An 11,483-nucleotide genomic window follows, 5' to 3' on the forward strand; every position below is an offset into this window, starting at 1 on the left:
GATAAAACAGAGTTTTCTTCACGCGTGAAGAAATTTGAATTTTTTCAAAGAAATTTCTAAACAACAACATGAATTTTTTGGATCAAATGACTAATGGCACATAGTAAATTATAAACATTATTACAATACACCCGATGTGTTTTGTACAATGAAATTATGCATCGGGGAGAGACTTCTAATTTTTTAAGAAATGTTAATAATTTATTGAATTGTTAAACGAACTGGATAATTTTTCTCTCTTATTATTGGAAATGGGGTATTTGAATAATTAAATTTGGCAAATAAGTGAAAAACTCTCTTTTATTTTATACGCTCGGAAGACACGTCCGCTCTGTACCACTTCCTTAGAGGAACTAACTAAATGACAAAGGGATACAACACCCTGGACCCCTGGTGACTCACACTCGATAGGTCCCACTCATCCAACTTTGTTTAGACTAAGAAAAAGAGCATAAACATCATGCCTCAAACTTCATTATTTGGATTGAAAATCGACAATTTCTATCAAATTTTATGATTTTAAGCAAGCTATACGCTACAAAGAGAAAAATAGTGCCTGATTTTGCGGCGACGTCATTTTTGACCCTATGAGGACCATTTTGGGCTCAAAATGTGTAGAATCCCTCTATATAATAAAAAATAAGTGCAAAAATTCAGGCGAGATTTCAGATTCAGGCGACGCTAAGGTGGTAATGGCGGCCCAGGGTCGGGACAATGTTGGCCCAGGATTGGACCAATGTCGGCTCGGGATTGGACCATTTATCGGGACCCCCTCACATATAGGGACCCTCCATCATATATGAGGACACCCTTCATACTTTCAGAACTGCTATTTCTGTTGCCTTTAACAGGTTTGCCTGATTGGTTTTGTTTTCCCTTTTTTTCGTTTCTTCAATAACATTAATATTTTTGTACTCTTACTTTCTATCGTCCTTTTTGATTCATGTTTTATTAATAAATGTGCATCTTCATATGTATTCATTAAAAATGTTCTCTGTGTTTCTCATTATACGGTCAAATTTGAATAATGGAACTGTTGAAGAAACCATCCATGGTCATACGAGACAGTGGTTGGTGGAGCGGGGGGAGCCCCCCCTCGGGTTGTCGAGCGAAGTGAGCAGGGGGCGGAGTCCCCTAATGTTATCAATATTATCAGAGTATACACAACTAGACATCGACAAAGTAGTCCTTTTCCATGCGGTCGTTCACATTTATTATCTCCTAAATTGTGTAATACAACCAGTTAGAATTGTTTCCAATAGCTGGGGAATATTATAATATTTATCAAAAACATGGGGACAATCGTAAGAAAAACCAGTATTTTAGAAACAATAAAGCTTACCTTAAACATAGTAAAGTCATGGTGGAAGTTGCGTTAACTCATTTTTTATCACATCGCCACTGAACTAATATCCGTTAAATGGAGTAATGTAAAAACATTAATTGTAGATTTGTAAATGGTTTTATTAATAAATTATTCTTTCTCATATTTTGTGATGAGGATTGCTCTAAATAAACAAACTGTATGATAAAAATTCACTTCAACAAACAGAACAGACTGACAAATACACGAATATACTTCGATTAAGGGGAGACAGACAAAATTGTCACAATTAATTACCTTTACCTTTCCTTATTTTTTTCTTTTTTTTTTCTTCAAAAAATTACAATTGACAAAATGTGCAGTTATGGTTGCAGTACGCGCAGAAAGATTTGCTGAAACTTTTACGTTTATTTTCTTTCCCACTGCTTCTCGTTCTGCTTCTGCATGACCTGCAATCTCTAACTTACGGATTGTGAATTTACAGCTTTTTTTTATTCATTTATTTAATTATGGACCTGTACACGATTTGTTTTTACTTCAAATGTTACCTAATATAAATTTGCTTTTTGTCAAAGTCTTGGAAAAATTGGATAAGGCCATAACCAATCTGGCAGCAAGGTGTCACCAGGTCCTCGACTCTACCATAATCGTTTACTTTATTTTATATATTTTTTTTTGTATTTTTTTCATTTTTATTTATTTATAAAACCAATCTTTTCTTACATTCTCACTCTTTTACACTCAAATCATCCACTCTACAATGGTCAGTGTCAATTTCTTTCATCTCCTCAATTTTTCCCATTTTTTTAGTCAGTAGCGTCTGCACAGTCCACTCGTTTTTACCACTAAGTCATTAAATTCTGTCTCCACAATTCTTATTTTTTGTTACTTCGATTTTTGCGCCGATTTTTTACATTCATTGATATTTTTAATCGAAATGATAATTAATGATTAATTCAATGATAGGGATTTTCACTCTGCAGTGACTCGGGATCTATACTTATTTTATTTTGCGAGAGAATTCTATGGAGAAAATTCTATTTTGCGAGGACTTGAAGGGGAAGAATAACTTTCAGTTACGTGATGCAACAATTCTCTCCTATGGATAATTTCCAAGTCCCCAAAATACTCATTAAAATATTCATAATGGAATAAGTAAATTGATTTCCTCCTGCATTTTCACAAACAAATTTTTTATTATTTCACCAAGAATGAAGTGGTGGATCTGCGCAATTAAATGTTTTGGGACAGAAATTAAATGAAACATGAATTTTTTTCGATTTTTTTTTTTGATTAATTGAATTTTAAATGAACATGGATTTTTCTATTCTCACAATAGATCATAAAAAAAAAATTTCATGTGATGAAAAATGATATTACGAAAAAAGTGAACAAGTCGAGACGAATAATATCCAAGAAAGTTCGAGATAAATCATCAAATGATTGAGCGTTTTCATTATCTTCTTTCACCAATATATAATCAACTCCTTAATCATAACTTCATGATTTGAATTATCGATTTGAATAGATGAGAATAAAGTCAAAGGGCGAAAATATATATATAATATATATTAATCAATAAAAAATAAAATGGGCGTTTAATTGCCGAGAAACGCCGTGCGAGTGAGAGTGGCTGATTACGATGATGCACAATCTGACAATTTATTTTCTGTCCCAAAATCTGAAACCAGTGTTTTCTCCATTCGAAAAAAACACGTGCGTCTCCGGTAATCGGTTTATTTTGTAAACCTGTACAAAAAGTTGTTCTTCAATATTTTTCATCATTTCTTCGTTAATTTTCATCATCGTTTAAGAATTAATGGTACAATATTGTATTTAAAATGTAACTTATGTAATCTTAGTACTGATTAACGACGATTGCATTCCAGCGTGACCAGCCTTTGGCCGAGTGGAGCTAACAGACAAATAGCGCTCCATTGTTTTCATTCTTACTTGAGAGTTTAACTGTGTCTGCTGGATGTTCTCTCATTTATTCAGCTCTTGATCTTCGTTTCTTTCTCTCCTGAGACTTTGCGAAACTCATCGATGATTTGAAAACAAAAAAAACATCTTCGTTATCAAGTCTTCGATATTAGTTTTGAAGTGAAATAAAAATGATGATCGAATCATTTCCTTGAGTCTGGAATCGCCTGAGCATTGATCTTGGGAAGAAATGTGAAGACTTTTTTTACAGATAATTTTGTCACTTGCAAAAAATCTTTCGTGGCATTTTCTCCCAAAAATAATTAATTGCTGAGAATTACGTAATCTTCAAGGGTTTTTTATTTCATTTCATCACAGATTCCTCACTCCTGTGCAACACTTCTAATTCTCTAACTATATACTCTATATAAAATATCGTTAGTATAACTAAAACGTGTTGGGTCGGGCTGGAATGCAACCCTATTCACCTCTTTATTCATTATCCTTTCCTTTACCGCTCCCTCGTCTCTTCCTCTCTCATTCCTTTTTTTTTTTTTCATTTTCTTGTTTCTTGTTAATAATTCATCGATTTAATTCTCCACAGACAATTGTTTCAGTCTGATTGTTTATATTTATTTACTCCTCATTTTGTATTCAATTCTTGTCGTTCCTCTGCTTGGGTTCTGGTTTAACTGATAGAGTTATACTAAGTGTCTGTCATTGGTCGGTCTTCTATTTATTTAATTCTTTTTTTTTGTAATTGTTTGATTCCCAGCTGTTCTCACTCGTCGGCGCATTATTGTTATTATTTATATAATAATTTTACACTCATTCAACAGTATCGAAAAACATTCGAGATGCTCTAGTTACCCGGCTCACCTCCGTCTTCATGTTTTCTTTTCTTGCCTCGAGCAGGAGACGATTCTGAAAAGTTTTCCAACATATGAATTTGATTATTTTATCATGATTATTCGTAAGGGGCATATCTTAACACTGACACACTATTTTCTCCATGAAACGACCTGTTAGACACAACAGAATCCCTTTATTTTTTGAGACATTTGATTTTTTGAATAGAAACCTTGTCTGGAGAAATTGTAATCCTCCTATTTTAATGGAGAACCTGCATGAATTTTTTTTCAATTTTCTAATCTCAAGTTTGGGCGTCTTCGTGACGTCATGACCGAAAAATTGACCTAGAAAACGACTGATTTTCAATTAATTATCATAAGACATCTAGGCAATATTTCTCCATAATTTTCGCACGTTTAGCTATCCATAGGTTACGAGGAATGTGTGAATAGGGGAATTAGAAAGAATGAAGCTTCATGCAAGTTCTCTATTGCAGGATTTATATGGTGAATTCTACTAAATTGAAATGTACCACCCCAATTAGACATTGTGCAATCTTAATTCCGCATTGGATAATTCAAACTCGTGAATGTTCAAATTGTTGTGTACGATTCGACAGATATAAATTGAGTATGTGGAATTCAAGAAATCAAATCCACTAATTTGGACCCGAGTTTTATAGATTTTGTGTTTTACTTCAATTGCACATGCTTAAATTATACATATCGAGTTACATATAATATTGATCATTTTGTCAGGAAAATGCTGTGTCGGTGTTGAAATGCACCTTAAGACTTTATATTGAATTGAGATGGATATTTTCGCTGTCATACCTTCAACCACTTCACCATCTTCATCGTCTGGCTCATCACTGTCCCCCTCATCAACATCTTCCTCCTCTTCCTCTTCACCCATGTAATCCTCCTCGTCACTGTCATTCTGTGGATAATAGGTAGAATTGATTAATTCAATTGTTGAACGTTTTCAAATTCAGGTTTTGAATTATTGTCAGTTTTTTATGACGTCGCATTGAAATTAATTTTGAATAATTTATTATCTCTATAAAACACTAATTATTTCGACATTTTCGCAAAAACATATCTGTCCCAAGAGTCAAATGTGGAAAGAACAAACGTCAAATATACAGATCACAAAGGTAAAATATTAATTTTAGAATTTAGAGAATAAGCGATCATGGAAAAAATTAGAAAATACATAGATTGTGGAGAATTTCTTCAAGTAGGGTAAACTTCCCAGTAGATGGACGTATCTTTTTTAACAATTAAAAAAAAAACATCGAAAAAAAATCGCCTCTCAGGGGTTAAGAATCACAACAGTTGGTGAAAATTCAAAGCAACAATTCACATTTCAGTATTTTTTTGTGTAATTTCCTATCCAAAAGTAGCTCGTCCATCTATAGGGCAGAGCATCAAAGTTTACGACAGTACTAAAACTTCATTGAAAATTTATCATATTTACCTCCAAATCATCCTTGTAGACAGTCCCTAAGCAGACTTCATCGTCGTCTAAGTCTTCATCGTCTTCCTCTGAAACTGTAGAAATTTTCAACATCAAATTAAAGTAGTAAAGACTATTTAAAACAAGACGAGTATTAAAAACAAAAAATCGTCACCTGACCAGTAGTCTTGAATATGTTTCATAAAAGTCTTATGTAAATAATTGAATATCCCCAAAACACATCCTGTAATATGAGGAAAGGGAATCCTAACATATTCCAAATTCCTACCTCAATTTTTTCGATTTCATTATGTGACATTTCAAATTTTCAGCTACAACTTTACCTCTTTTTTTGTGAAGATTTATAAAAAATTTCCCAAAACATACAGACAGACATTTCCTAAACACATATCTTCACGTGTCATTGCATTCTACATCATTTCCAAGTAAAATTATAAAAATTGACCGATAAAAAGGCTTTCATTCGGAAGGAATTGCCCTCAACATCTTCATAAATTTTATTAAGTAAACTCCTCTTCCTTCAACTTAAAAACAACAATGCGTTTTTTTTCCAAAGTTTCGAGTGGTAAATCCAGTCCTTATCAAGGGCAATCTCTTTATTAGCACTTATATACAAACAAAAATACGAAAATTAATTCATGAATTTTACCTTCTTCGCTATCTTCCTCGTTAGCATCACCATCTCCATCGTCATTTCCGTTCACCTCGTCATCTTCGCCTTCGCTGTCATCAACTTCACAGTCATCCATATCAAATCTAGACCAACAAGACATCCCAATGATCACTCTGAACAAATTAGAAAATATTGATTTGCGTAGGAAAATAATTACCCATCCAGATATCTTAAGCTAGGGATTAGACTGAAGACTTTCTCCCTATAATTGTCCATATCTGTGGCCTCATTGTTGAAAAGATCGAGGCTTTTCAAGTTTTTGAAATCTTTCTGTTAAATGAAATAACATTTCAATCAATTTCATGATTGTTACAATAATCATTGAGGATTAGTAATTTTCTTACCAATGGTTGTAGTGTGTCGAGGTCTTTGATTTTATTGCCACTTAAATTGAGATGTGTTAATTTTGGGCTCGTGAGGAGAAGATTCAAACCACCAGAGATTCGATTATCGCTCAACTCTAACTGTTAACGGAGTAATAAAATAATTAATCATTTAATTGGCGTCACAATGAGCAATTGCAATCAGAAATTGAGTGTTGAAATCAGATGAGGAGAAAAATGACTTTTAGATTATTCTGTTGATGATTTTGAAACGAGAATTCACTGAATTTTTCAAGAGATCTTTTTTGAATTTCGCTGTCTACAAAAATGATTTCAACGCGTTGCCCTAGAATATTCATTGTTGAAATATTTATAGGAAAGGCTACGTAACTTGTCATCTTTTCCTTTTTCACTGATTTGCTCCAGAACTATTCATTGAACCAAAGAATCTTACAAAGTATTGGTTTTAGCAAAATTTCTCAAAAGAAAGTTTTTATAAAAAAATTTGTTGACTAGAAAAATAGTCTCTGGATAGGTTTGTTTAAACCTATTTATAACTGAGATATCAACCGCATAATTTGAACAGGACGAGTTGGACAGTAATATATGGATTATTTTCCAAACATTTCCGAAATGAGTCGATTTGGCAAAGTTTGTCAGAAGACCTTTTTACAGGAAATTTCGCCCCCTACAAAGATCTTTTCATGAATTCTCCTAAACCTATCTAGGACTAAGATATTCACAAACGAATGTCAATTAGACAAGTTGAATTATTTACTGAAAATTTATACAATGAGCATACTGAGAAAGAAAACATGTTCTCAAACAAGTTCTGTTTGAATAAAAAAAATTGCAAGTCGAAAATTACTAAGAATAAAAAATCTCGTATTGACCATTTGAAGAGTGTCCAGAGATCAAAACTTTTGCACTCTCATCTATATTTTGCTCCCGAAAAAGTTCGTTTTATACGAAACAAGGGATAGTTTTTGGTTTAGTTATCAATTACTCAAAGATGAAGAAATTATTTCTTCAACAGAATAATAAGAATGAGTTGACAGCAATCCTGTAGCGCAGGAATCCTAAAAAGGTCACATCTCGCGTGAATAATTGGCCTCTTGAGTCAAATATTTCGTTGTTGAAAGCAGAGTGATTATTTCATATTTTCAATTTGCGACTTTTTCGGTTCAACAAGCCATATTTAAGATGTTGTGGAGGTAGAGCGTAATTGAGTTGAGAGACAGAGATTTTAGGAATTTAGGTAAATTCAGAGAAATGTTCGTTGAGAATGTTGCATGTTTTGTGTGAATGAACATTTTAGGCAGAGATATAGTGGAAACACAGTCACCCCAATGTTTTTGCTCTCAGTGTAGATTGATCAAAATTTTCCTGAATTTCTCACAAAAATGATCTCAAATGATAACAAATTCTGTTTACAAAATAAAGTAGATGTCGTTTCTGAACGTATCTGCTTTCTCAATTACTCCAATTTATTCACGCAAAACACCTCTAATTACCTTCTTAAGATTTGGTAGAACAGGAAAACCCTTGAGACTGGTGAGACCCACATTAATTAAACTGAGCGACTCGAGTGCCACAAATTCATCTGTGAGGCCTACGATATTGGTACTCCGACAGTTGTCCAGGACAAATTCTGTGATCTGCAAGGGAGAAACAAAAAAAAAAGTAAAATGAGCAAATTAAATGCACAAGTTCAAGGACATAAATCATCCAAGGATAAGGACAAGGAGGAGAGAATCCTTTTACCCCTAATGAGATGTATTTTAATGAGCAATGGATAGAGAAAGGAGGTTTGCTGTATTTATTGATCGACTGAAAGAGAAAGGTGAGGGGGGCTTAGTAGTGAACAACGTTGAAAAAGGGTAGGGTACAGGGTTGATGAGGGCAAGGCATATGAAAAGAGGGGGAGGGAGCGTTACAAATGGAGTGTTATAAGCGCGTCGGCGTCTTACTTAAGTCAAACAAAAGCCAAATTCTGTCTCCAACAATTTCACGCAGTTGTGGATAATTATTAGAAGGCACTTAAAAGTCATTTGAACCCATGAGATTGGAATCTTCTTATTTTCATTTTTAGTCCGGTATTTCCTATATTCGAAAACATCTCATTTTAGAGTTTATAGTCTAAATGTTTTAAGGACGATTCGTGTCTCCAAAGTTGGAACAATATCAGAAGGTATCCACAGAAAATTGAAAAAAAAAAATTTCTTTCTTTCATTTTGGGGCAATGTATGGGAATAATTCTGCACTGCAGATGTTCTTTTTCTCTTTGTTTTGAATTGTTATGTAAGTAATCCGGTGTCGAATAAAAAGAATCGATAACACTAAGGAATTAAATTTGATGTACGTTCGAGAAGGCAAATTTTTTTGATGACTAGATTTTTTTTTTACGGAAAAGCAGCGGTGCATTTCGGTGGAATTTCATCGGTTGTTGCGTTACATTCTGTGCCGTGGGCGCCACAAGCCACACACTTGTTACGCCACTGCACCCAACGACACAGAACACACGAAACTGATGTACCACTGACGCCCACGCAGTTGAATCCCTCCCATCTCAAACTCTGACAAAAATAAAGGAAAAAAAAATCAGAAATCATGAAAAATTCTAGCATTGGCGCTGAATTTTCGCGTCAAAATTCTGGATGAAAATGATAGGAAAATATTTGAATTATTTTCCCGGTGATTTTGACCCCTTGGCAACAAAGTGGACTCGTCCAATATGGCGGAGCCGAAACGCAGTAGACATGACACTTTGCACTTTTTCGAAGTGAAAAAAACCACTGTAGGCGGGTGAAAAATAAGATCTGATGATTTAAAATGAAGTAAAATATGTTATTCAAGGGTTCGGAATTGATATTGATGGGATGGATTGAGTAAATTTTTTAGACTTTTACCCAGCACAAACATGTCTGTACAGGCGCGTTTACCGGACAACAATGGCGGCGATCATTCACACGCGCAAATCGGACGGCGCTGTGGCCGCCTCATGGGCACGTATATTACCCTGCACCGACTCACAAAAACCCGGCATCGAAAATTCATTTACATAACATAATTTTCAGCCGGTCAAACTAAAACAACAAAAGCTACTCCATCCTTTCATTTCCCCAGCATCAGCCCAATTGTTCGATTCCTAAGGTCACCTTTATTATTTGCTTTTCTCCAACTTTTAATCATTCTGATAATGCATATTTTTCCACAATTATTTCGCTCATTTGAAAATTCGGAAAAAAATTCTAGACGATGTTTTTTTAATGGAAAAAAATCGATTCGTGCAAATAAATTGATGAACTATTTCAGGAATGTTTTAAGGGTTTTCCGTCAATGTGAAAGCACGTAATTGAATTCTCGAGAAATTGAACGTTCCTGTTTGGGACTCGGGCCATTGACTTCCAAAACAACTTAAATAAAGACGAGGAAAAAAATGTTCGAAAATTCACTTGAGCTCTTCTAATGTTCAATAATATTTGGAATTGTCGAGAACTCATACGCCAGATGAATTAGATGATATACTTTAATGAGTAAAATAATTATTTTTTAGTGACCCGATTTCACGTTTTGGCCTACGTGTCATTTATACAAGAGCAATTAGCCGCACGTTGTGAACCCATGAATTTTTAAATTCACTCAAGTCCCGAAGTGCAACAATTTATCAAAGTTCTCACAGTTGATTATCATTCTGGAATATCTGTAATTGGTTATTCATTAGAGAGAAAACCTCGTGAAATTTGCCATTCTTTCTGTCGTGGGTTGATTGAATTCATTGAGATGCACGAGTAGAATTGAATTAGAGACCGCAATTGATAAATGCCTAGTAAAAAAGGAGGCCAAGGGACTTCTGGGGAGAGAAAAATTATCGAAAACTTTGAATTCTAATTCTCGGATAACTTCCGAGACTTTTCCATGTCCTTCCCAAACTAATTGTAATCATCTTCATGAATACAATGCACCATTTTGCGAATACGAATGGAAAGAATCGATGGGCCAACTTTCCGATATTTTAAAAAGAATGTAAGGCCCAAAATTAACCTAACGAAAAGGAGAAAAAAATTATTTTTCTCCGTGAATCTCAAAAATCTGTGGGAATTTCCAGGGAAATTCAATTTTCGATGGGAAACACCTCCCAACAGAAAAATGGATAACGATGCTACGTATTAGGAGTTTAGATGCCCATCGGCGTACACGACCGTCTTGTGTACCTGCTGTTGCAACACCGCAGACCCATTGCCCCAAGATTTGGGGACATTTGCAGTCTCACGACCCTCAAACTTCCGTAACTGAGTCCTTCAACCCCTCAATGGAAAATTCAAACCCCCGAGGGCATAATTTCGGGGGAAAATATACTGTAAAATGGCAAAACACTCCAGCAAATTTTCAACGCCCCCATAACTTTTTTTTAAAGGTCGTAAATTCATTTTGAAAACGGCTAATAATTGAATTGATCTAAAAAATTTTCGACGTCGAACAAATGCTGATAATTCCGAAAAAAAAATTAAGAAAATCCCTCTCCCCTCTTCGGAGCGTAACCGCGCCATGCCTGCTGTTGTCGTAGCTTCTTCTCTCGTGTCGGCATCGTGAAGCATTGTCCACTGGGCTATTTGATGAAGCCACGCGGTTTTCCTCTCCGATAAAAATTCAAGACACAATCAATTCCCAAGCCCGAAAATCGATAAAATTCAATAAGGAGATGGCCAAAATATCCACCGAAAGCTGGCCTTTACTCATCGTCTGTACAATACGTCGACGAATGCGAGAATGGTCGCGTGTTGTCGTTGTTTGCGCCCCCCTCCCCTTCAGGCACAAAAACCCGAGAATCACATCTTCATTTTCCCTATAAAAAAGGCCCATGACCCTGAAAAATGCCTCGGAGACCCCCTAAACCCCCCCCCCCCCC

At 35.0% G+C, this 11,483-nt stretch overlaps 1 protein-coding gene across 1 annotated transcript in view; it reads right to left on the minus strand.

Annotated features, from left to right (window-relative positions):
* Positions 1–1,443: 1,443 nt before the first annotated feature.
* The window catches only part of LOC107035527 (acidic leucine-rich nuclear phosphoprotein 32 family member A), a 10,933-nt gene continuing 893 nt past the window's right edge, over positions 1,444–11,483 (minus strand). Inside the window, exons 2-8 of the mRNA XM_015252995.1 lie at positions 8,089–8,232; positions 6,596–6,715; positions 6,409–6,521; positions 6,228–6,334; positions 5,579–5,652; positions 4,933–5,038; positions 1,444–4,171 (exon numbers count right to left, since the gene is read on the minus strand). Of these exons, the coding sequence (XP_015108481.1) occupies positions 4,110–4,171; positions 4,933–5,038; positions 5,579–5,652; positions 6,228–6,334; positions 6,409–6,521; positions 6,596–6,715; positions 8,089–8,232 (726 nt within the window). The 3' untranslated portion in view covers positions 1,444–4,109. The remainder of the gene's footprint in view (positions 4,172–4,932; positions 5,039–5,578; positions 5,653–6,227; positions 6,335–6,408; positions 6,522–6,595; positions 6,716–8,088; positions 8,233–11,483) is intronic.

Source organism: Diachasma alloeum, unplaced genomic scaffold (assembly GCF_001412515.2).
Source record: "Diachasma alloeum isolate Michigan unplaced genomic scaffold, Dall2.0 Dall_scaffold_00198, whole genome shotgun sequence".
In the NCBI taxonomy this organism is placed as follows: Eukaryota; Metazoa; Arthropoda; class Insecta; order Hymenoptera; family Braconidae; genus Diachasma; species Diachasma alloeum.